Source organism: Lagenorhynchus albirostris, chromosome 4, assembly GCF_949774975.1.
Source record: "Lagenorhynchus albirostris chromosome 4, mLagAlb1.1, whole genome shotgun sequence".
Classification (NCBI taxonomy): Eukaryota; Metazoa; Chordata; class Mammalia; order Artiodactyla; family Delphinidae; genus Lagenorhynchus; species Lagenorhynchus albirostris.
The window spans coordinates 127,795,807-127,823,177 of record NC_083098.1 but is presented as its reverse complement, the minus strand read 5'-3'; the positions used below and the strand labels follow the sequence as shown (position 1 = coordinate 127,823,177).

At 37.5% G+C, this 27,371-nt stretch overlaps 1 protein-coding gene across 1 annotated transcript in view; it reads left to right on the top strand.

Moving 5' to 3' along the window:
* Positions 1–27,371, top strand: part of PRDM5 (PR/SET domain 5) — a 206,369-nt gene that overhangs the window by 112,361 nt on the left and 66,637 nt on the right. Inside the window, exons 10-12 of the mRNA XM_060147419.1 lie at positions 7,980–8,073; positions 11,461–11,621; positions 14,804–14,897. Coding sequence (XP_060003402.1) covers positions 7,980–8,073; positions 11,461–11,621; positions 14,804–14,897 — 349 coding nt within the window. The remainder of the gene's footprint in view (positions 1–7,979; positions 8,074–11,460; positions 11,622–14,803; positions 14,898–27,371) is intronic.

Genomic DNA, 27,371 nt, shown 5'->3' with positions numbered 1-27,371 from the left:
ATGCTTTTAAAAGTTATATTTCTTTTTTAATTGGTATTTTAATCCATCAATAATTTATTTTTAGGTATGGATTGAAATATTGATTCATACCACTGCTATCACATTATTGAACGCCTCTTGTATAAATCTATTTTTGGACTCCATTCTGTTCCATTTAATCTGTATTCCCTTGCAATATCAGACTACTTTAATAGTTGCGATTTATAATGTTTTTTAATATCTGTTGGACAAGGGCTCCTTTGTAGTTTTCCTTTTTCAAAATTCTTTCACATGGTGTTTTGGGAAGATTAATGTTAATAAGCAGATGTCTTATCACTGCTTCCTTTTTTTATTTTTTTCCTTTTTTTGCGGTAGGCGGGCCTCTCACTGTTGTGGCCTCTCTCATTGCGGAGCACAGGCTCCGGACACGCAGGCTCGGCGGCCATGCCTCACGGGCCCAGCCGCTCCGCGGCATGTGGGATCTTCCCGGACCGGGGCACAAACCCGCATACCCTGCATCGGCAGGCGGACTCTCAACCACTGCGCCACCAGGGAATCCCCGCTGCTTCCTTTTTATCTTCCTGGAAATCAGTGTCATATATTAAAAAACAGCTCCTCTTCACAAAAATTCTTCAAATATACCCTTGTTCTTCTGAATGGTTTGGTTCAGATATGTTCAGGATAGAAAAAGCAGGAAATAAAAACAATTTATTTTCCTCTATTATCATTAAATTAATTCTCCATTATCAGTATATTTCTTATTTTTTCATGTATTAAAACATAGTATTTAGTATAACATGGAGATCCTTCCCTTGTCCCTTTCATTTCTATTCTACCTGAAATTCTACCAAGTTTGGTTGACTCGTTTCTCAGCCCAGAGGATCTATTAGAAGAAGACTAAGTGAAAGAGGATTGGGGGAAAAAAAAAAAAAAAACTCAGGTTAGCTGTAGCCAGAAGACTTGGTGATGGTTTGTTTCACCCAGAGAAGACAAAAAACTTTAGAAATAAACTGTGACTGATAGAGCATGGCAAATGGGGGAGATTTAGCATGAGGGCAGGAAGTGTACTTATGTGAACCCGCAATAGACAGGGTAATGAATTTTAAATGATGTTGACAGTCTTAGTGAATAGGTAGTATAAATTTGGAAGCTAAGTTAAAATAAATGGAAAACTATTACTTTTTTAAAAAGAGACACTCTTCTCTCTTCTATAACAATTTGTATCAAACTAGAAAATGCCACAAACTTGAACCAATGAAAACTAGAACTGTACAAATGAGAATTGTATGCTATAATTAAAATATGCTGACGTGCAGTATTTTCAGTAAAAAATAAGCTTTGAACCTAATATCCCATATTGAGTGTTTTATATTTAAAATTAGAAACTAGAATCAGTTTAGAATCAGACTGATCTTTTGACTTTGTTTGCATCTGTATTATGTTGAAAATAGATTAGTTTTTATAAGGGTTTCAATTGAGAAAATATCCTCTGGCCATGTTGACACTTAGATAATTGGGTAGTGGTTTAAATACACACACACACACATACATACACAGACATTTTACTTTATATCTATCTATTCCAAATATTTGGAATCCTATTCTCATCCTATTTCCTATTATCTGTTAATTACTAGGGATTTATACTATAAGAAAACTATTTCCTGTTGAAGGACTGGTATTAATTTTTAGAGTAATTTTTGGATAGGACTGGAATTGATCCATTGTTGTTTGTTTGTCTGTTTGTAGTTTAGGAATCTGCACTTGTTTCTCTTTGGATGGCACATAAAGTTCAATGCAAGATTACCAATTTATTTCGCCATCTTGCCTAGCAAACAAGTTATCCACTAAAGGAGCTAGTATAGCTGCTATGGTGTGTTACATATGACTTATAAAAATTAGGAGGCCTACTTCTATGCAGAAAATTCTGCTTCACATTATTATGATGCATCTGAAAACTTTATCTTCAGTAGTGAAGCTACAAGTTTCTGTTATCTGGACAGTTTGTGAAGGGACATGGTTGCTGTTTCCAGATATTCAAAGAGCTTCATTTGGAAGCGAGAATAAACTTGTTCTGTATGGCTCTAGACTAGCTGTAGTAAATAGTGGCCATGCAGAGGCAGAACTTTTAAATTAATGGTCAAATCAGCTAGCCTGAAGAGTCATGTGTTGAAAACACTGTTTGCTACAGGTATCCTTGGTTACAAATATGAGATACCGTCTCTCAGCAGTATAGAAGAGGGGAAGCCCCCTGAGTTGCCTTCCAAGGAAGACTTCATCTGAAAGCCTATGATTATTTCTTCTCTTAGCAAATTCCCTTTGCCTTGATCAGGGTATTACAGTTGGCCCTTTGTGTCTGCGGGTTCCACGTCCACAGACTCAACCAACCGCGAATGCAAAGTATTTGGAAGAAAAATTCCAGAAAGTTCCAAACAGCAGAACTTGAATTTGCTGTGCACTGGCAACCATTTACATTGTATTAGGTATTATAAGTAATCTAGAGGTGATTTAAAATATACGAGAGGATGTGCATAGGTTATATGCAAATACTATGCCATTTTTTTGTTTTTGGAGTATAATTGCTTTACAATGGTGTATTATTTTCTGTTGTATAATGAAGTAAATCAACTATACGTATACCTATATCCCCTCCCTCTTGGACCTCCCTCCCACCCCCTCCTATCCCACTCATCTAGGTTGTTACAGAGCACTGAACTGAGCCTCGTGTGCTTTGTAGTATGTTCCCACTAGCTGAGAGCATCCTTGGATTTTGGTATCCTCTGAGGTCCTGAAACCAGTCTCCCACAGATATGGAGGAGGAGTGTCCTTAGGGCTGCAGGGACTTCAGTAGTTGGCCCCTTGAGATTATGGTTTTGTACTAATGAGTTGTGGCTTTCAAACAATGGAAAGATTGGACTGGCTACTCAAGGCTGTACTCCATCTTCACTTCTCTGTGTAGCATGAGCTACCTTTTTCTGTACTGAGCTTAAAGAAACTGATTTCTTCGGTATTTCTCCAGTTTCTATTCATTTTTGTGAGTCCTTTTAAGGAAGCCAGTTGTAAGTCTGACAGTAAAAATTTAATCCACAGACCTTGTAAACAGCCAGATGACACACATTTTATAAAACCTTAGGTTTATTATGTGACCCTGTGGGATAGCAATATACTTTTATACAGACTTCAATAATGAGATTTTTTTTTTTTTAAAGAATAGTTCTAACACATGTATCTCTGGAATATTTTTTCCAGTTTTATTTAATCTCTACTTATTTCCCCTGAATTTGTCATAGTTTTCTTGTTTTCCACATGACTGAAAGAAGAAATGTCATTTCAAGTAATATTGCTAACTGTGGAGCTGTATATATTACTGATAGTCAAAGTTATTTTTAATTGTGAATGGGCCTGAGGAAAAGGCTAATCTGCTCTCATGAAATTAGTATTTGGTTTGGTTGGCTAGAAATGTGATAATTTGTTAACTATTGTATAAAAATTATGTTGTAAACTTTCTGAAGCATTCTTGAGACATTTTACTAGGTGTTACAGGTAGTGCAACACGTTTTCTTATGTATTTTCTACATCTGCAACAATAATCAGACATGGTGCATAAAATGATATATTTCATAGTTCCAGTTCGTGGACTAGCTCATTTGTTACGTCAGCAGATATTGGTGTCTCAGTGCCTGGCATTTAAAAGGAGGGTGTTCTGGAGCTCAAGGATAATGTGATGAATAAGTCAGTGGAAAGTTTGGAACCCTGTAGAGATGAAAAATTGAAGGATAAGAAACCCTTTAAGAGGGTTAATTTTATTTGGTATTTGTAAAATATATCTTGGAGACAGAAGTCCTCTATCCACAACTTGCAGGTATTTCACTACCACCTTACTTAAATGAGATTGAATGCTGAGACTTTCACAGGTCATGCCATCACACCTCCGTGGTGTTGGGCGTTGGAACCTTTTTGACAAAGTATTTATTCACCTGGCTATGTACTAACAGCTTACTGCTTGAAACGTGCTACTGACTTCAGGTCAGTATCTAGAAGTTGTGGCTTTGGTTTGGTTAACATAGGTGTAAGGCATTATGCTGTCCCAAGTTCTTTAATCATCAGGCCACTAAATCATATCCACAAGTTGTTTTGTCCTAGATTTGGAAAAAGAGAAAGAATGGGTTAGGGTGGAATATATTTTTGGAAGATTAAAGCAACCCTGTGTTCCAATTTGGATGCTCTAAAAATGAAAGAGTTTCTTTCTTTTTATAATGATATTATCTACTAATTGTAGGAAATTAAAACATCAAAGAAAGTTCTAGAGAACAAAGCAAAAACTCTGTCAAATACCACTGTCCACTTTACTGCGAAAACCCTCCTCAGTGTTTTGTAGAACATCTTCCTAGACCCTGTTCTGTGTGAGTATGAATGTGCCATAAATGGTATTCTACTGTATAACGCTTTGCATTCGGCTTTTGACACTCAAAATATGTTACGGAGACTTTTCCATATCAAAGAAAAAATATATTTAATAGTCACTAGAATTTAGTTAACTAGGTTTATAACTGTCAATGGGAATTAAAAAAAAAATCTTTACTTTTTAAAAAAAATTGTGCAAGGGAATTCCCTGGCAGTCCAGTGGTTAGGACTCCATGCTCTCACTGCCAAGGGCATGGTTCAGTCCCTGGTCGGGGAACTAAGATCCCACATGCCGTGCAGCACTACCAAAAAAAAAAAGTGCAAAAATTTGTCCGATATATTTCTATAAAAGGAATTGGTTAGTCAAGAGGTCTATGCACAGTTATCAGTTTGGTAAATAGAGCCACACTGCCCCTCAGAAAATTTACATTCCCAATCACCAGATGTGAGCTTGCATGTTCTTACCCTTCAGACAACACAGACTGATATCTATTTTCTTCACTTCTGCCAGTCTGATAGACCATAGATAGTATTTTGTTTTAAATTTTTCATTCTTTAATTGCATTCATGGCTTGAAGTATTAATACTGTACGTAATCTGACATCCCCAAGTTTTATAGCCAGTAATCCAGACTTGAAATATGCAACTGCCTGTTGACATCTCTTAATAGTCATCTGAACTTGTCCAAAATCGAACCCCTTATCTTTTACCCAGACTTGTTTCTTGCTTGCTCTTTCATATACTAGTTAATGGCTAATCCATCCTACCGTTACTCAGGTCACAATTTTGGAGGCATGCTTGCTTCCTTCTTTCTGTGTCTTATGCTTCATATCCAGGTTTCTCTGCAAAACCTGTTCACTTTCATAATAAATCCAGAAGCCTCTGACTTTCCTTCACATTAGTGGCTCCCACCCTGGTATAGGTCTTAATCATCTCTTGCTTGGTTTATTGCTATTCTCAGTTTCTCTGCTTTCCCTTGTCTCCCTATATCCTGTTCTCAACGCAGCCACCTTAGCATCCTGTTAAATGCCAAGTGAATCATGCCTCTTACCTGCTTAAAACCCATTAGGGAGATTTTATATTTCTCTCAGTAAAAGACAAAATTCCTGCAGTGGCTAACCAAGCCCTACATGATTTGCTTCTCCCATTTCTCCACCTTCTCCCATTTCTGTGCCACTCTTCCACTTAGTTCCTATCACACTGGCCTCCGTGGAGTTTCCTGCCTAGATCACCCAGAGGGAAACCTGCCTCTGTTGCCCCAGTGCAATCAGATCTTCTCTCAACTGTCACCTTCTCAGCCAGAATTTCCTTGACCACCTGTTTAAAATTGCTACCCGGGCTTCCCTGGTGGCGCAGTGGTTGAGAGTCCGCCTGCCAGTGCAGGGGACATGGGTTCGTGCCCTGGTCCGGGAGGATCCCACATGCCGCGGAGCGGCTGGGCCCGTGAGCCATGGCCGCTGAGCCTGCGCGTCCGGAGCCTGTGGCTCCGCAATGGGAGAGGCCACAGCAGTGAGAGGCCTGCGTACAGCAAAAAATAAATAAATAAAAAATAAAATTGCTACCCCGTTCTCTGAAACATTTGCTGTCCTCTTTCCCTGCTTTATTTTTCTCTGTAGCATGTATCTGATATTTTATCATTTGTTGATTGTTCCTCTCTCTCTGCTAGAGTAAGAGCTCCACAATAGCAGAAACATTTGCCTTTTTTTTCCCACAACTATATCTCCAGAATATAAAATAGGACTGGCATGTAGCAGCATGAAGTGCATATCATAGACTTGGCGCAAAATAAATAATCAATGAAATTTTAAGAGTGCTATTTGGAGGAGAGTCCTTTTGCCCTTTTGGGGGAATTTTTATATTATTAATTTGCTATAACTCTTTATATTAGTAATTTTAAACTTTTGGTGTATGTTGCAAATATTTTCTGTGTCACCGAATATTTTTGCCTTGCAGTTTTAAATTTAATTCTCTCATCTGAGTACCCGGTTTTCTGCCATGCCTAGAAAGCCTTTTCCTACTCAAAAATTATTTAAATATTTACTCATATTTTCTTGTATATTTAGTGTCTTATTCTTCACATTAAAAAAATATAGCTGAATTGAAATGGGATTTATCTCTTGTAATGGGTGGGGAATAGACACAACTTAGTTTTTCCTGAATATCTATACAGTTGCCTCACAACCATTTACTAAACAGTCCACTGTTCTTATACCAATTTGAAATGCCATATTTTCCTATACTAAATGTTCATATATCTTTGGTAATGAAAGAAACCTACTCTTTGTTCTATTTTATTGATATGTTTATTCCCACCTATCATTTTAATATCTCTAAATAGCACATTTGAATATCTGTAGTTTATCCTGAGTTTTAAATATTTGTTCCTCCCATCCTTTTTCTATATTTTTCACAGTTGATAACAGTCATGATAATCCCTTTCTCACTAACATTATGTTAATAGGAAATATTTATATCTTTAATATTATAGTGTCCATTAGACAAAGAAAATGTATAAGTCTGTATGCTGTGAATAAAGTGACTTTTCTTTAAATAATTCCTTTTATTTTTATACCACAGTTATCATAACATAACCCATCAATTATATGATTTGCTTTATTTTAATAAGAGAACATAGTTCAATTTTTTACATGTTAGCATTTATGAGCATTGTTATCTCGCCATCCTTGGTAGAATAGAATTTTATTTACTGATTTGTGCCAAATGCGTTAATACTGATGTGTAATGGAAAACAGGTGAAGTGAGTAAGCTGTTTTTTACTGTTGTTTTTTGTTTTTGATTTTTAGATCTAGCAGGTGGATTTCTGTTGTTTCTTGTTTACACATATATTTTTGTCTGTCACGGATTAATAGTGCTTCCTACATCTATGCTGCTTGACATTGGGCAAGTTACTGAAACTTTTTGAGCCTTAGTTTTCTCATCTATAAAATGGAGACACTAATGGTATTTTATTTATCAAATTGCTATTAGAATTAAGTGAAATAATTCATGTGAAGTGTTTAGCATAGCATTTGATCCAAAATAAATATTTAATTAATGATACCTGGTGTTAATTATAACATGAGTAAATGTTCTAGTTTAATTTAGGGGAAAAGCAGCATCTAGGACTGAAAATTATTTGAAGTTAGTCAGTGAAGTTGAGGGAAAAGGGTGGAAACAGTCTCCCTTATACAGTTTCCTTTGCCTGTGTTGAAAATGTTGTACCAGCATAAAGTCTGTCCATTGATAAAGGAGGTTTAGTCTTTAGAGAAATTACATATCATTTCACTCTGCAAAGTAGATTCTGAGAAATCCCAATGTGTATTGAGATTAGCATTTGAGATTATAGGAGCAGTTTCCTTTACTGTTTATCAAGTTTATAGTTAATTAATTTGAGAAGTTAAAAATACAGTCATTTTTTTCCCATGAACACAGCCTATTTGTGTTCCCAATTTTACGGGGGAAGAATGTTACCAGAAGGAGCAGGATATTGTCCACCTTCCTGTCTTTCCTGGCCGCCATCGTGAATCCAGGCTCCAATTATTGTAATGACTAGTTGATTCTAGAGAGTCCTGACTCACTGTTTCTTTCATCTGCAGACCCACTCTGAAGAGAGGCCTTTCCAATGTGAGGAATGTAAAGCTTTGTTCCGGACCCCATTTTCTTTGCAGAGACACCTGCTTATACATAACAGTAAGTCACAATCCAGGCAGTTGAGGACCAAAGGAATTATATCATATTTTGTTCTTATAACCTTTGAGAATGTAGGCATCACAGAAGCGGACCTATAAGTAGTTATGTAATCTGCTTTTAAACTTAAAAAGGACCGATAACTGCCTTTCCCCTTTTCATCCTTTATCCTTGATTTATTTTCCCACAGTAAGATTAATCATTTTATGAGACATTTTATTTTATATCATTTTTCCCACTATTAAAAGCTGTGTATAAAAACATGTTCAGTAAAGTGTCTTTGAAATTTGTTCTGAAACAGACGTTTTTGTTCCCTTTTAAATGTAATGATTAAGGAAACATGCCTGACTCTTTAAAACATGCAGATATCTGGCATGATTTTATTAGCTCACAGGCTTTTAAAATTGGAAAGGATCAGAGTAAACATCTAATTTAACCTCTTCATTGGAGGGGAATTGAGAAAATTGAGACTCAGAGAAGGGTTGCACAGCACTGGGGGTAGCATCCAAGCCTGTTAGTCCTGTGTTTTTCCTGCCTACTCCACTGCCTCTGATTTCTTACTTCTTTTGGCAAGGGAATTTTTGGTGGGGGTAGGGGGGAATTAAGTTATTCACCTATGTACCGTGAAGTCTGTCTAGCAGTTACACTGAGAGCTGATTTTAGAATACCACAGTTTTTAGCCGTGTCACTTTATTCAGAGAAGAAATTGTTATTGCTAAACAGAGTTTTAAAGTGGGTTCTGTGTTCAGATGTTGAAGCCACCAGAGATTTACTACTTTACTGTATCTAAAGTTAAATAAAAATGGTATAACATAAGTAATAACTTCCTTTTAACTTGACTTGTTTAATCAGTAGAACATCCTCTAACATGTAGTTTCTATATAATGCTTATTAAATTTTTAATATTTCTGAGAAAAGCAAAACAGTCTTGACATTTGATTGTACAGATCTTGGAAGAAATTTTCTCTGGTCAAGTCAAAGTATCTAAAATGCAAAATAATAAAGATACTAAAGTTTTTATATTTATTGAGTGGTAATGATTGTGATGAAATGCGTCTTTTCCTATAGGAAAGACAGTGCTGAGATCTCATGTCATTCTGTATTCACCTTACAGCTCTGGAGAAGCTGTTAGCACCATTTTCCATTTTCCTTATAAAGAAGAGGTCTGCATTTAAGAAATAAAATATGTCATGTAACAGCAGGAATTTCCATCCTATTTCACTGTCATTTGATAAAGAAAATGGCTAAAATAGAGAGGACAAAAGACTAGATCTTGTCTTATACAATAGGAAAGTTAAAACCCATTTAACTTCAAAACATGAGGATTGTTTTAGAAACTTACATCAGCACTGTGGCTCCAAATATGAAAAATAAGATGTCATAATTATTTTGGAAATTATTGTTATTTCCTAATACACTGAAAACCAAAAGGCAGGTTACTAGCTAGCTTCTTGGTTTTAAGATAGGGAAAAATCCTGATAAATTTAAGGTAAAGAAATCTGATAAAACCTCGTATCAGAATTTTAAAGTTCTGATAAACTTAAAACAAAAAAATCTGGAATTAAAATATGAAAGAAGAAAGGTATGGACTTCCTTGGTATAGCTTGAATAAGATTTTCGTACAGGAACCAATACTTTGATTCACTTAATAATTTAATGGAAATACTTTGTTAGGAGCAATCGTGGAGTATTTTTTTCCAGTGCCTGAATAGATTTGGTATTATTAACATTTACAATTTTATGTCACTTGTCCTTTTACTCTCACTGGTTATACATTTTATACAAATATCAATAAAATTTTAAATAAATCTAGAAAGATATATGAAGACAAACTAGGTGACAACAATAACACCCTGCAACAAAAAAGCACAAAGGCAGCATATAAACACAGCTCTCAGAATCTATACAGTTCATGCATGGTTTGGTGTGACTTGGTTTCAAGTATCGAATTTCAGCAACTCAACAACTTCCTCAGAGACTTTAAGAGAATTTAAAGAGCCATACTTCTGTTTGAAAAGACAAAGGGAGGGTAATTTGCCTTTTCCTTTGTATTTTCGTTCTTCTTGTCATTCCTTCCTTAAATTTGGTGTGACGAAATAATAGGATCTTCACATTTCTAAATTTATGTTAGTTAAATGGAGGGCAGGTGGAAGAGCTTGGTTGAAATTGAGGTAATCTCTTCTTTAGATGTAGACAGTTACCTGCATATTTTATCTCATAGTGAATATACTTTTTGAATCTGTGCTATTAAAATTGTTCTGTAAAAAGGGAAAATATATGCGAATACTAGTCTGTCTTTATACACGCTACATATGTTTTATATCTTTCTGGGAGATTCACTATCTTCTAATTGTGTACATTGATCACTTAAAATGTATTTAAAATGGACTTTAGACATAGCATGGTATGAAAGTTTAAAAAGTCCCATAAACTCCCTAAACATAGCTTCTGGAGTTGCTTTCCTGCAAGCCGAGGCTCTTTGATGGGAAGGTGAAAACCCTCCCAGGTACCCTCTCCGGGACGCATTCGGAAGACGCTGTGTCCCACCACGGGTCCCCTGCCCAGGAAAGAAAAGGGGCCTGAGGGCACTGCCAGGGGCCAGGTGGTGGAGGCCCCCCGCTGGACTCTAGGGTACAGCCCTAGACCCCAGCCCTAGAGCTGGGGGGCCCTTTGAGGGGCTCTAGGGTAGAAAAGGGCAGTTGCCACTCTGGGTCCCCCTGCCCCAATCCAGCTGCCTATTTGAGAGGCAGCCCCCAAACAGTCTGAGAGCCTGGAAGTTGAAGCCCTTCCCTAGCCATTTCACAGCAGACCAAGGACTGCATTAGGGGGCCTCCAGGCCAAGTTCCTGAGATAGTGGAGTTGTAGCCCTCTCCTGTCCCGGGGTGAAGGATCTGCTCTGACGTCCGCCTTCAGGGGCTTCCCTCCAGTTTACTGCCTGGGAGCCAGTTCTGCCTCTGCCCCTGAAGGCCAGAGGGAGAATGGTGGGGTGAGGGGAGTTCAGGAGGGGCCCCAAAGGCAACTCACTCTGCAGAACAGAGACCTTTTGTCAAACTCAAGCCCCTGCCTTAGAAATACATACTTTTAAAGAAAATTCATAGGACCTTCAGAAAATTAGCGAATTCAGTCCCCACATTTTCCAGTTAAAGGCACTGAGAATCTACGAAGGTTAAAGGACTCTCCCTCCCCCCCACATGATTCACACAGGGAATGAGCAAATATGGAACTGAACAGTTGTTGGAAAAGTGACCTTTTATGGTTATGATAAATTGTTAGAGCTGTAAAGCTGGGTTTTTGGAGAAAACAGCCGTAAATCTAGTACATGTGAGGGGGAGTTAACAGCACCCTGCTGTTGTGTCCGTGTTTCTCTTATTTGGCTTTTTCATTTCTAAGGTGAGAGGACTTTCAAGTGTCATCACTGTGATGCTACCTTTAAAAGGAAGGACACCTTAAATGTTCATGTCCAGGTGGTTCATGAAAGACACAAGAAGTACAGATGTGAGCTGTGTAATAAGGCATTTGTTACACCTTCAGTGCTTAGAAGTCATAAGAAAGTAAGTAGAAGCCTTCCGTGAGTTTGAATGGATTACGTATTTTAACCATACAGGCGTGTATGTTAATTATCATGTGATAATCAATTATATATGAATTTATCAACATATTTATTCAAAATGACAAATACGAAACCCATGAGTGATAGCAGCTCTTTAGCAAATGTCTGTTTTCTTCATTTTATCAGAAGAGAATATATTTGTCATATGAAAGCAAAGCTAGATTCAGGTATGGATGCTACACAGTCCTAAACGATGCTGATAGGTGGGTCTTACGGTGTACTCGATGAACGGGAGCTTTTCGACTTTATACATTTTTGGATTAACATAGGTTCCTTTTTTTAAAGATACTGAGTAGAGCTTTAATAGTTTTATTTTTCAAAGCTAGTTCAGCTGTCTATTGACAAGTTATTAGACTGACTTCTTCTAGGATTAGAGTGGTCCTTCTTTATCTTGCATCCCTAGGACCTAGGGAAATTCCTGGTACAGAACAGGGACTTGATAAGTATTTGCTCAACTTGAATAAAATGATGTTCATACTGATGGTGATTTGGAGATTATCTTATTTGTGTTATGCTAATTACCTCAGCAAATCAACAGATTATTTTTACTTGTTGATTAAATACATTCTAAGTATATTTTTTAAATAGCAAAATTCATATTATAACTAATGCAGTTGAAAGTTTTAATGTTGACTTCAGAAATGACTGTTGAAGTGTGGTAGTCTCTGCTGCTCGGCGTGTCCTGCCTAGTGAATGTGAAGTGGCTTCTGTGTCATTATGACTTTTATTTTGGTACCTGTCTTTAATACAGCTGTTTCAAAAGAACTGGACTGAGTAACTTTCTTTTCTTGTATCTTTAATGCTGATTAATAATGATACTGTCTTCTCTTTTCAAAGCTCTGAATAGAATAATCTTTCAACTTTCTTTGATTGGATTACTTTTTCATGAATTTAATAGACTTTTATTATGTTTTAATCAATGAGGGAAAGTATAGTGAATTTTCAAGAAAGATATAGTTGTTTGTCTGCAATAACAGATTATCATAGAATATATTTTGTGGTGCAATGTTCATTTTTGTCTCATACATTTATCTAATATTGTTCTCATAGTGATGTTTCCATGCTTTCTAACCATATTTAAGATTTTGTAGTGTTATACTTTCAATATCTTACAATACCAACCAGTCAAATTTCTGTACCTAATAATAATATATATTTTTGAATTAAGCCAAAAAGAACACTTTAATTATTTTAATTAATATCGCTGTAGTATCCTTTAGTTTGAAACTTACATTACTGAAGTACTATAAGTAACTGAATATAAGTAGGTGAACAATGAAATACTTATGTAGCAGCAAAAGAAATCCTGTGGATTTTATAAACGTACTACAAAGAACTTGGTAGTTTCCTGTTTGGAATAATCCCATGTTATAATAATAGATGTATACCATTCCCAAACAACGTTATATTAATCAGGAAAGAATCGCCATATTTTGTCCCTTCTGTCAGGGAGTGAGAAGAACACAGGTCTGTTATATGTTAAAATGTTATACCATTTCCTTTAAATTGAACCATAATGTGGACCATGGGAGTAACAGCTCTTACTGAAGTGTAAAGGATGTATAACTGTTTTGTATAAGAACTTGTAATGAAAATGGAAAGTTAAGTGCTGCCAATTGAAGAATCAAGGAGATGTTTGTTGTAGACAGTATCATTGGCTAGTGTGGCTGTTGATTAGACTGTATTCCTCAAACTTGAATGTAATATAAATCTTTTTCAAGGGAAAAACATCTAGAGGACACTGAAGTTGACTAAGATATTTCATTTATAACTCTTTTAAAAATTACAAATATGATAGTGTATATCCAAATATAGATTATAATTCAAATATGAAAATTTATAAATTAAATATCAACCAATAAGGTTATAAACCAATTATATTAAAGTTAACAGTTGATTTAATATGGAAGATGAGAATGTTTTGCTAAGTTAGTGGTTCCTCGAGGTTGTCAGGTTCTGACATAATTACCCCACCCTTTTTTCTCTATCCCAGCTAGCCTGTCTTTCCTTTCTGGGAACACATCATTTTTAAAAAACCTTTTTAAAACACCTTTTAAAAAACCTTTCCTGTTCTTTCTACATTAGCTCATGGCAATTCCAGTAATAATATTTGCCAGTAATTTGCGTAAAAACAAAGGCAAACACAGGCCCTGGAAGTTCTGTTTTGTGACGGTGGTGGTAACCCGGATGATCCACTATATGCTTTTGTTCATATTTAGGTTATCATTGAAGCTAACAATTCTAAAAAGGGTCTGAGAGAATGTGCAGGTATCTGAAGGAATGGCTTCCTTCTCCTTTTCCCTTCTCCTAAGTTTTGAAAACCAATGGGACTTGAAAAGTAGCTCTGTCGCCTCATTTATTGGAATGACCTATTTTGATGTTGGTAGAAACACTGCTCGCCTGATGAGATTGTGAGACAAGTTTAAAACACCTCATCTGCCTCCTTTTTTGGGAGAGGTCACTCTTTTTTTCTTTGAACTCTCTTAACATTGTATTGAAACTGGCTTTGGTGATACTCATTCACCTTTTCTTGTGTGGTGGTTTTATGTCCAGGTTAAAGGTACTGAAGGCAGCAGTGATCTTTCAAATTGACTGTTCAGTTAACACCTGCTGAATTTAAAGATCAAATCAGATTTATATTCCTTTTTGCTTTGCAGTAAAATCAGTCCAGTCTGACAAACATAATGCAAGTAACAGATTACTTTATTGAGATTAATTCTGTCCTCAAGCACTAAATACACACAAAGAATGTGAAAAGTGCTTCTAAGGAAGTGTTTCTTGGCAGCAGTCAAGGGCAGCTCTAGCCCCATTTTGATTATGTGGTTTTTTTAACATATACTGGCTTTGTATGACTTAATCATCTTTACATGGGGGCTCCATAAAGGCTTAAAATGTAAACTGCAGAGTTATTTTCAAATTAACACTAACACATGATTCTAAGAGGTTTTTTTGAACCAGTGGGAATAACCATGATAAATTGTTTAAAATCTCATTGTGATATTAAATCATTTTAAAGGAACATAATCCTGGGAAAAAAAGGATTTACTGTTGTCAGAGGCACTTAATCATTTTAACCTCATTCTTTATATTTGTCCTCAACCTTTTTTATTCCTTTCCGTTTAGACACATACAGGAGAAAAGGAGAAAATCTGCCCATATTGTGGCCAGAAGTTTGCCAGCAGTGGTACACTGAGAGTCCATATCCGTAGCCACACAGGTATGTAGATAAAAACAACATAGAGAAATCAAATTCTTCCAAGAGAAGGAGTTTATAATTTTACAAAATGACTCCAAGATTAAGAATTAATCTTGACTGTTTCCTCTCTTGTAAAGTTTTATAGCATCTAGTTTCTTACTCTAGAAAAATTTTGAATAAGTACACTTTCCCAAACTAAGTTAAATATCTAAAGTGGCAACTGATTAATGTTTGGTTGTGAAATAACTGTGATTTACTTTATATACTATTCTAATAGATGGAATGGGGTGTAGCAGTTTTACAGAAGGCTAAGGGCCTCCTCTTAAAAATCCCTCCTGTAACTCGCATCAAATGTGGCCTTTTAAAATGTAAAAAGTCCTTGGAATGTGGCTTGAATGCTATAAGATTTTATTGGATGCAAGGGTGATGTGACCATAGTATCTGTTATGCCATGAATTGCTTCCTAAAGGGTTTTCTTCATTCCTTACAGCTTCCTGTGTAATTTCTCCCATGAGGGAGGGCTGTGCCCTAGTGAATGAACAGCTAAATATTCTTCAAAGAACTTTGTTTGGGTTTTATCTGTCATGTAGAGAAGTTCTTGAAAAGACTTGAAAGAATACTCTTAATTTTGATAGCCAGATTATTGTGTGTGAATCTCAAGTGGTTCTCAGTAGCTGGACTGTGTTTGGTAAACTGTGTAACTGGATTAAATTGCTGAAGCTTTTTATTCAAGAGCCGTAGTATTTGACTTTCTTTATCATTGTGTCCCTAGCTCCTAGCTCAGTGTTTAGCACAATAACTGTGTTGTGAATGAAGAAATGTTAGTTTAAGCAGGTCAAAGAATAATACTGTGATTATTATACAAAGGTGGAAAAAAAAGGACAGCCATGCAGCATAATTTCTTATTTTGGAAATTTTCTGGCTAAAGCTGAAAAGCGTAGGTCAACTTAGTAGTTGTCATCTTAGAATAGCCTCTTAAATACTTTCAAATGAAACATATAACCAAGAACAGATCAAGCATTATACATGATGGCTGTGGAGTAATGGGCACCCTAAAGAAGGAAAGGAGATCTTCTTGACTAGAAGTATCTACAGAAAGTGAGGCTTTCAGGACACAGTCCAATATGTGTAGCAGAAACAGAACACAACAAAAAGAAAAGTAGAGAGAAGCAAAAAGAAAATGGCAGCAGAGAATCATGCTGAGGACAGGTGGACTTAAAATAGTGCCAGAGACTGTTAGCACCATGTCCTGATTGTACAGAAAGGCGAGTAAATGATGAAGAGAGAGGAGAGAGAGCTCTGAAGTCCCAGGCCAGCCCCGAAACCTAACAGTGTAGTAGTCTTTGACGTCAGTGGGCACCACTCTCTTCTGTGTTTTGGGGGCCATGCGGAATTGTGGCAGACATGGTTAAAGACGAGAGTGAAATCAGCAGCCTTCCATTCTGGATCCGTAGTTCTTAGTTGTCTTTGTGCCACCCTGAAAATGTAACTTATAATTTGCTCCGCAGATTTTATGTCTGTATGTGTGTGCTTGTGTGTATAATTTGTATGTGGAAGGAGGGCAACTAGGAGATGGGGAAAGTGTATTATTTCTGTGTATCATAGTAATAAGTTTAGAGTAATGCCCTGAGACATTATCATGTAATTGAATTATGGTTGATATAGTGTGTTTTTAAAAGGCAGTGATTATTGTTCAGAATGCATTAAAACATGTATTTCAGCATAGAAAAGATGAATCCAATCATAGAACACTTGATGATTCAAAATAATTCCATCCTTGAGAATTCCATGTGCCCACATTTTATTTTACTTGTAGAGGATGGGCAGTGGAGAAGAATAAACTTAAACTAGTAATGTCTTCTAAAATTTTAATTATTATCTGCTACAAAGTTGCAATAATAATAAGATTTTTTTGAGCTCCAAGAATTCTCTGTGATAAAAATATTAATAAATATTTCTGGGTTTTTTTGTTGTCATGTTATGTTCTATAGTATCTGTAATCTAAAGAATATTTTTAAAAATTCAAATCTTTTTTATATGATTTGGTTATTTAAATGTTGTACAGGTTCTGGTTTATTGGTTTCTGATCAAGAAAACTGGCCACCTAAATTCAGACAACAGTGCTAAGGCACAGTCAGCCAGCATATACATTTAAATAAGTAAAGTAAAAACATAAAGGTGGCCTATGTGTTTATGTATGTCCACACAAATAGTTGTATATTTATTTACAATTATTATTTACTTATAACTGGATTTTTCTGTTTAAAATCAGACTCATTTCATTTTCACATTTTACAATTCTTCTTTGAGTTATTTTGATGTGAGGCCTATGTTTTTGCCTGGCAGCATGGCTGGGGCTGTATTTGAAGTGGTGGGTGTCAAGCAACAGAGGTGGCTGCGGAGACCTGGCGGGTTGGCAGTATCTGGGCTTCCATAACAGTCCTGGCGTGGATTTCTTTTCCTGCATGGACTAATGCTGCTTTTGCCTCTCTCTTTTTTTTTTTTTTTTTTTTTTTTTTTTTTTTTTTTGCGGTACGCGGGCCTCTCACTGTTGTGGCCTCTCCCGTTGCGGAGCACAGGCTCCGGATGCGCAGGCTCAGCGGCCATGGTTCACGGGCCTAGCCGCTCCGTGACATGTGGGATCTTCCCGGACCGGGGCACAAACCCGTGTCCCCTGCATCGGCAGGTGGACTCTCAACCACTGCGCCACCAGGGAAGCCCTGCTTCTCTTTTATTCACTTTGTCCTGTCCTCCAAATCACGTGCATCCATTTTCCCTTCCAAGCTGGAACCTGGCTCAGTGACCAAATGGGTTTATGTAGTTGTTTTGCTTCTATGATGATAAAGCTCACATTTTGAGATCTATACATTCACTTTTTCTCTCTTTATTATTTTTCTTATGAAATCACGTGATTTTTTTTTGTGTGCTTTATAATATTTTAATGTTCAGTCTGGTTCCATTTTTCTTCTTTTTTTTTTAACATCTTTATTGGGGTATAATTGCTTTACAATGGTGTGTTAGTTTCTGCTTTATAACAAAGTGAATCAGTTATACATATACATATGTTCCCATATCTCTTCCCTCTTCTGTCTCCCTCCCTCCCACCCTCCCTATCTCACCCCTCCAGGCGGTCACAAAGCACCGAGCCGATATCCCTGTGCCATGCGGCTGCTTCCCACTAGCTATCTACCTTACATGTGTTAGTGTATATATGTCCATGCCTCTCTCTCGCCCTGTCACAGCTCACCCTTCCCCTTCCCCATATCCTCAAGTCCTTTCTCCAGTAGGTCTGTGTCTTTATTCCTGTCTTACCCCTAGGTTCTTCATGACATTTTTTTTTCTTAAATTCCATATATATGTGTTAGCATACGGTATTTGTCTTTTTCTTTCTGACTTACTTCACTCTGTATGACAGACTCTAGGTCTATCCACCTCATTACAAATAGCTCAATTTCGTTTCTTTTTATGGCTGAGTAATATTCCATTGTATATATGTGCCACATCTTCTTTATCCATTCATCCGATGATGGGCACTTAGGTTGTTTCCATCTCCGGGCTATTGTGAACAGAGCTGCAATGAACATTTTGGTACATGACTCTTTTTGAATTTTGGTTTTCTCAGGGTATATGCCCAGTAGTGGGATTGCTGGGTCATATGGTAGTTCTATTGGTAGTTTTTTAAGGAACCTCCATACTGTTCTCCATAGTGGCTGAAGCAATTCCCATTCCCACCAGCAGTGCAAGAGTGTTCCCTTTTCTCCACACCCTCTCCAGCATTTATTGTTTCTAGATTTTTTGATGATGGCCATTCTGACTGGTGTGAGATGATATCTCACTGTAGTTTTGATTTGCATTTCTTTAATGATTAATGAAGTTGAGCATTCTTTCATGTGTTTGTTGGCAGTCTGTATATCTTCTTTGGAGAAATGTCTATTTAGGTCTTCTGCCCATTTTTGGATTGGGTTGTTTGATTTTTTGTTATTGAGCTGCATGAGCTGCTTGTAAATTTTGGAGATTAATCCTTTGTCAGTTGCTTCATTTGCAAATATTTTCTCCCATTCTGAGGGTTGTCTTTTGGTCTTGTTTATGGTTTCCTTTGCTGTGCAAAAGCTTTGAAGTTTCATTAGGTCCCATTTGTTTATTTTTGTTTTTATTTCCATTTCTCTAGGAGGTGGGTCAGAAAGGATCTTGCTGTGATTTATGTCATAGAGTGTTCTGCCTATGTTTTCCTCTAAGAGTTTGATAGTTTCTGGCCTTACATTTAGGACTTTAATCCATTTTGAGCTTATTTTTGTGTATGGTGTTAGGGAGTGATCTAATCTCATACTTTTACATGTACCTGCCCAGTTTTCCCAGCACAACTTATTGAAGAGGCTGTCCTTTCTGCACTGTACATTCCTGCCACCTTTATCAAAGATAAGGTGTCCATATGTGCGTGGGTTTATCTCTGGGCTTTCTATCCTGTTCCATTGATCTGTCTTTCTCTTTTTGTGCCAGTACCATACTGTCTTGATTACTGTAGCTTTGTAGTATAGTCTGAAGTCAGAGAGCCTGATTCCTCCAGCTCCATTTTTCTTTCTCAAGATTGCTTTGGCTGTTCGGGGTCTTTTGTGTTTCCACACAAAATGTGAAAAATTTTGTTCTAGTTCTGTGAAAAAGGCCAGTGGTAGTTTGATAGGGATTGCATTGAATCTATAGATTGCTTTGGGTAGTAGAGTCATTTTCACAATGTGATTCTTCCAATCCAAGAACATGGTATATCTCTCCATCTATTTGTATCATCTTTAATTTCTTTCATCAGTGTCTTATAATTTTCTGCATACAGGTCTTTTGTCTCCTTAGGTAGGTTTATTCCTAGATATTTTATTCTTTTTGTTGCAGTGGTAAATGGGAGTGTTTTCTTGATTTCACTTTCAGATTTTTCATCATTAGTATATAGGAATGCCAGAGATTTCTGTGCATTAATTTTGTATCCTGCTACTTTACCAAATTCATTGATTAGCTCCAGTAGTTTTCTGGTAGCATCTTTAGGATTCTTTATGTATAATATCATGTCATCTGCAGACAGTGACAGCTTTACTTCTTCTTTTCCGATTTCGATTCCTTTTATTTCCTTTTCTTCTCTGATTGCTGTGGCTAAAACTTCCAAAACTATGTTGAATAAGAGTGGTGAGAGTGGGCAACCTTGTCTTGTTCCTGATCTTAGTGGAAATGCTTTCAGTTTCTCACCATTGAGGACGATGTTTGCTGTGGGCTTGTCATATATGGCGTTTATTATGTTGAGGAAAGTTCCCTCTATGCCTACTTTCTGCAGGGTTTTTATCATAAATGGTGTTGAATTTTGTCAAAAGCTTTCTCTGCATCTATTGAGATGATCATATGGTTTTTCTCCTTCAGTTTGTTAATATGGTTTATCACATTGATAGGTTTGCGTATATTGAGGAATCCTTGCATTCCTGGAATAAACCCCACTTGATCACGGTGTGTGATCCTTTTAATGTGCTGTTGGATTCTGTTTGCTAGTATTTTGTTGAGGATTTTTGCATCTATGTTCATCAGCGATATTGGCCTGTAGTTTTCTTTCTTTGTGACATCCTTGTCTGGTTTTGGTATCAAGGTGATGGTGGCCTCGTAGAAGGAATTTGGGAGTGTTCCTCCCTCTGCTATATTTTGGAAGAGTTTGAGAAGGATAGGTGTTAGCTCTTCTCTAAATGTTTGATAGAATTCGCCTGTGAAGCCATCTGGTCCTGGGCTTTTGTTTGTTGGAAGATTTTTAATCACAGTTTCAATTTCAGTGCTTGTGATTGGTCTGTTCATATTTTCTGTTTCTTCCTGATTCAGTCTTGGCAGGTTGTGCGTTTCTAAGAATTTGTCCATTTCTTCCAGATTGTCCATTTTATTGGCATAGAGTTGCTTGTGGTAATCTCTCGTGATCTTTTTTATTTCTGCAGTGTCAGTTGTTACTTCTCCTTTTCCATTTCTAATTCTATTGATTTGATTCTTCTCCCTTTTTTTCTTGATGAGTCTGGCTAGTGGTTTATCTATTTTGTTTATCTTCTCCAAGAACCAGCTTTTAGTTTTATTGATCTTTGCTATTGTTTCCTTCATTTCTTTTTCATTTATTTCTGAACTTATTTTTAAGATTTCTTTCCTTCTGCTAGCTTTGGGGTTTTTTTGTTCTTCTTTCTCTAATTGCTTGAGGTGCAAGGTTAGGTTGTTTATTCGAGATGTTTCCTGCTTCTTAAGGTGGGCTTGTATTGCTATAAACTTCCCCCTTAGAACTGCTTTTGCTGCATCCCATAGGTTTTGGGTCGTAGTGTCTCCATTGTCATTTGTTTCTAGGTATTTTTTTATTTCCTCTTTGATTTCTTCAGTGATCACTTCATTATTAAGTAGTGTATTGTTTAGCCTCCATGTGTTTGTATTTTTTACAGATCTTTTCTTGTAATTGATATCTAGTCTCATGGCGTTGTGGTTGGAAAAGATACTTGATACAATTTCAATTTTCTTAAATTTACCGAGGCTTGATTTGTGATCTAAAATATGATCTATCCTGGAGAATGTTCCATGAGCACTTGAGAAAAATGTGTATTCTGTTGTTTTTGGATGGAGTGTCCTATAAATATCAATTAAGTCCATCTTGTTTAATGTATCATTTAAAGCTTGTGTTTCCTTATTTATTTTCATTTTGGATGATCTGTCCATGGGTGAAAGTGGGGTGTTAAAGTCCCCTACTGTGTGTTACTGAATGTGTTACTGTTGATTTCCCCTTTTATGGCTGTTGGTTTTTGCCTTATGTATTGAGGTGCTCCTATGTTGGGTGCATAAATATTTACAATTGTTATATCTTCTTCCTGGATCGATCCCTTGATCATTATGTGGTGTCCTTCTTTGTCTCTTCTAATAGTCTTTATTTTAAAGTCTATTTTGTCTGATATGAGAATTGCTACTCCAGTTTTCTTTTGGTTTCCATTTGCATGGAATATCTTTTTCCATCCCCTTACTTTCAGTCTGTATGTGTCTCTAGGTCTGAAGTGGGTCTCTTGTAGACAGCATATATAAGGGTCTTGTTTTTGTATCCATTCAGCCAATCTGTGTCTTTTGGTGGGAGCATTTAGTCCATTTACATTTAAGGTAATTATTGATATGTATGTTCCTATTCCCATTTTCTAAATTGTTTTGGGTTCGTTATTATAGGTCTTTTCCTTCTCTTGTGTTTCTTGTCTAGAGAAGTTCCTATAGCATTTGTTTTAAAGCTGGTTTGGTGGTGCTGAACTCTCTCAGCTTTTGCTTGTCTGTAAAGGTTTTAATTTCTCCATCAAATCTGAATGAGATCCTTGCTGGGTAGAGTAGTCTTGGTTGCAGGTTTTTCTCCTTCATCACTTTCAGTATATCCTGCCAGTCCCTTCTGGCTTGCAGAGTTTCTGCTGAGAAATCAGCTGTTAACCTTATGGGGATTCCCTTGTGAATTATTTGTTGTTTTTCCCTTGCTGCTTTTAATATGCTTTCTTTGTATTTAATTTTTGACAGTTTGCTTAATATGTGTCTTGGCATATTGCTCCTTGGATTTCTCCTGTATGGGACTCTCTGTGCTTCCTGGACTTGATTAACTATTTCCTTTCCCATATTAGGGAAGTTTTCAACTATAATCTCTTCAAATATTTTCTCAGTCCCTTTCTTTTTCTCTTCTTCTTCTGGAACCCCTATAATTCGAATGTTGGTGCATTTAATGTTGTCCCAGAGGTCTCTGAGACTGTCCTCAGTTCTTTTCATTCTTTTTTCTTTATTCTGCTCTGCAGTAGTTATTTCCACTATTTTATCTTCCAGGTCACTTACCCGTTCTTCTGCCTCAGTTATTCTGCTATTGATCCCATCTAGAGTATTTTTCATTTCATTTATTGTGTTGTTCATCATTGTTTGTTTCATCTTTATTTCTTCTAGGTCCTTGTTAAATGTTTCTTGCTTTTTGTCTATTCTATTTCCAAGATTTCGGATCATCCTTACTATCATTATTCTGAATTCTTTTTCAGGTAGACTGCCTATTTTCTTTTCATTTGTTAGGTCTGGTGGGTTTTCATCTTGCTCCTTCATCTGCTGTGTGTTTTTCTGTCTTCTCATTTTGCTTATCTTACTGTGTTTGGGGTCTCCTTTTTGCAGACTGCAGGTTCGTAATTCCCGCTGTTTTTGATGTCTGTCTCCAGTGGCTAAGGTTGGTTCAGTGGGTTGTGTAGGCTTCCTGGTGGAGGGGACTAGTGCCTGTGTTGTGGTGGATGAGGCTGGATCTTGTCTCTCTAGTGGGAAGGTTCATGTCTGGTGGTGTGTTTTGGGGTGTCTGTGGCCTTATTATGATTTTAGGCAGCCTCTCTGCTAATGGATGGGGTTGTGTTCCTGTTTTGCTGGTTGTTTGGCATAGGGTGTCCAGCACTGTAGCTTGCTGGTCGTTGAGTGAAGCTGGGTGCTGGTGTTAAGATGGAGGTCTCTGGGAGATTTTCACCATTTGATATCATGTGGAGCTGGGAGGTCTCTTGTTGACCAGTGTCCTGAAGTTGGGTCTCCCACCTCAGAGGCAGAGCCCTGACTCCTGGCTGGAGCACCAAGAGCCTTTCATCCACACGGCTCAGAATAAAAGGGAGAAAAAGTAGAGGGAATTAGTAGAAGTATGAGGAAAGAAAGAAGGAAAGGAGGGAAGGAAGGAAGAAAGAAAGAAAGCAAAGAAGGAAAGAAAGGAGGGAGGGAGGGGGGAAGGAAGGAAAAAACAAAGAAGATACAGTAAAATAAAATAAAGTATAATAAAGTTATTGAATTAAAAAATAATTATTTAGAAAAAAAAAAGGACGGATAGAACCTTAGGACAAATGTTGGAAGCAAAGCTATACAGACAAAATCTTACACAGAAGCATACACATACACCCTCACAAAAAGAGGTAAAGGGGAAAAAATCATAAATCTTGCTCTCAGAGACCACCTCCTCAATTTGGGATGATTCGTTGTCTAAAGGAGGGAAGGAAGGAAGGAAGGAAAGAAAGAAAGAAAGAAAGTAGGTAAAGTATAATAAAATTATTAAAATCAAAATTAATTATTAAGAAAAAAATTTTTTAAAAACTATGGACGGATAGAACCCTAGGACAAATGGTGGAAGCAAAGCTATACAGACAAGATCTCACACAGAAGCATACACATACACATTCACAAAAAGAGGAAAAGGGGAAAAAATCATAGATCTTGCTCTCGAAGCCCACCTCCTCAATTTGGGATGACTCGTTGTCTATTCATGTATTCCACAGATGCAGGGTACATCAAGTTGATTGTGGAGCTTTAATCCGCTGCTTCTGAGGCTGCTGGGAGAGATTTCCGTTTCTCTTCTTTGTTCTCACAGGTCCCAGGGGCTCAGCTTTGGATTTGGCCCCGCCTCTGCGTATAGGTCACCAGAGGGCGTCTGTTCTGTGCTCAGCCAGGACGGGGTTAAAGGAGCCGCTGATTCGGGGGCTCTGGCGCACTCAGGCCGGGGGTGGGCGGGGGAGGGAGGGGCACTGCGTGCGGGGCGGGCCTGCGGCGGCAGAGGCTGGCGTGACTTTGCACCAGCCTGAGGCGCGCCGTGCGTTCTCACTGGGAAGTTGTCCCTGGATCCCGGGACCCTGGCAGTGGCGGGCTGCAGAGGCTCCGCGGAAGAGGGGTGTGGATAGTGACCTGTGCTCGCACACAGGCCCCTTGGTGGCGGCAGCAGCAGCCTTAGCGTCTCCCACCTGTCTCTGGGGTCCGCGCTTTTAGCCGCGGCTCGCGCCCGTCTCTAAATCACGTGATTTAATTCAGCCCTTTCTCACACTAGGTTTAGTGATTTGTGTTTGTGCTATAGGGTAACACAGGTATGGGGTCACAGCCTGTTCTGTAGGAAACTTTTAGTTATATACTGTTAGGGAGCACGCAGTGAAGTGGCGAGGACCCTGAGTGAAGGTGGGGTGGGAAGGGTCAGGACAGACAGCTGATGCGGCCTCTGAGGAACAGGGCCCTCTGGATCATTGGTGCTCACGTTTTGGCCTCAACACTCCATATCATCTCAAAAATAATTGAGGACCCTGGGAAGCTTTCGTTTGTGTGGGTTGTGTCTATAGCTGTTTACTATATTAGAAATTAAAGCTGAGAACATTTAACAATATTTATTAATTTGTTAAAAATAACAGTAAGAAACCCATTACATGTTAACATAACATATTTTTATAGAAAGTAGCTACATTTTTCTAATCAGAAATAATATTGTGAGATGGGAGACATTGTTTTACATTTCTGAAACTCTCTTTAATGTCTGGTTCAAGAGGAGACAGTTTCTCATGTCTGTTTCTTCATTCATCCTGCTGCAACATGTTCTTTTGATTGCTGAATTTGAAGAAAATCTGGCCTCACATAGGTGTGCAGTTAGAAGAGGAGAGTTCTTAACTAGCCTTTGTAAATAATTTTAGATATTATTTGTTACTACAGTAAAACTCAAAAAGTGGTCTTTTTTTTTTAAGGCTTGTGTTGTGGAACTTAAAATCATCTCGGTGAACTTCTCTTATTCTGTCGCATTAAAATACATTGGTGTGTCTCGCACTTTGAATGATCTTTTACCCATGTGTGATTCTGTAACATGATGCACAGATCACTTGGAAAATAGTGGCTCACTGAGTTACGTGGATCCTCCACATGTGTTAGTGTCATCACCGATCTCATTAGGCAAGTCTTAAGTATTCGGAAGCCTTCAAGCACATGGTAGCATGTACAGATTTTCCAAAATTCTAAATTTTGCTTTGACTGCTCTAATGCTTATGTTTGGTAAGAAACACTTCCCTCCCTCCCTCCCTTCCTTCGTTCCTTCTTTCTTTTGAAACGACAGGCTTCTTTTATTTTCAAAAAACAAATGTTTACCAGATACCAAATTTGAATAACCATATTTTATATGTCAATCATTTTGTTTCAAGTAAAAATGGTGTTCCATGAGAAAAAGCTGTTAGGTGAGCTCATGACTCAGTCACACAAGTGCTTTTCCTTGAGACAACTTTAATATATCAATATGCATTACAAGTACTTATTTCCCATTTTATAACTAAGAATATTAAAATATCTTACTCAAGAGTTAGGGTTTAATAAAATTAATAATTTTTACTTCATCAAGGACATTCTGTTTATGAAACCAGCATGTATTTCTGTTATGAGTGTCTGTGAAGATGCAGTGATGACTAGTACCATCAGATGCCACTGTCTTGATCTGCACCAAGGCCCAGCAGTTTTACCCACTGTTACTTGTGTACCATTAGTGCAAAATCAACACAGTGAAAAAGGAAAATAGCATAATAATATTATTGTGAAAGTAGTTTTGACCATGAAGGCCTCGTGAAAGAATCTTGGGGATCCCCAGGAGTGCACAGACCATATTTGGGGAAATAATGCTCTAGAAGGACCACCTAGCCAATGATAAATGCCTAGGAAAATAGGAGTGTGTGTGTGTGTGTGTGTGTGTGTGTGTGTGTGTGTGTGTGTGTGTGTGTGTGTGTGTGTTTTGGGGTCAGGTGAGGTAGAAGTTACAGAGAAGAATGTGTTGCCTGTGCAGGTAAGGATCCAACTGACAGAGGCCATCCTATTTAACTGACACCATTTCTCTCATTTGATTGCTCAGACTGGTTTGGTTCCAACTGTCACTCTGTCTTTTGAGATAAATTCTTAAGCTGCTGCTGCTGCTTCTACTGCTACTGCTACTGAAACATGTTAATGTCCATTGTCATTGCCTTTGCTGGAATCTGGATTTTAAAAGGGCAGGTGATGAGTAGGAGGTGTGCCAACGGTGCACTTTTATAGGTACCGTTTGCTGTTGGGTTGATATGTTTATGATTGTAAACAGAAAACCATTTAAAGCTTTCCAACTTTGGGCATATTTATAGGTATACTGCAGACCTTACCTCTCAAATTTGCCTGCAGATAGAACCTTTCTAAGAGGTTATCCTACCAGTAAGCTATTTCCTGCTATGTGAAATCCTTTAGTTGGGGTTTGGAGGAATCTGAGTGATAGTGAGATTGCACAACTTTCCCCACCTAGAGAGTTGTCCTGCTCAGTAGAAGCGGGTCCCAATGTGTCTCCTCCTCTACCTTCCTCTGCCATGGGAGTCTGCTTCGGGTAATGGAAAGGGCAGCACTTCAGAAACAACTAATTTGAATTCGAATCCTGACCTCTGCCACTTACTAGCTGTGCAGTCTTGAGCAAACTACTTAACCTCTCTGAATCCACTTTACCTCATAAGTCCTTTGTGGAGAATAAATTGAATCGTGTCTGTAAAATACTTAGTGCTGCTGGTTCATAGTATTAATAGATGGTCAGTTAATTGTCATAAGTATAATCTCTGAAAGTCTTCTGTAATATTCCCACTGAGGACTACTTTTCCAAAATTAAATGAATCATTGAATTGTATTCATTAACATTGGGTGGCAAGGCTTTATTGAAAGATGTAGTTTCTTATATTATCTCTTCCT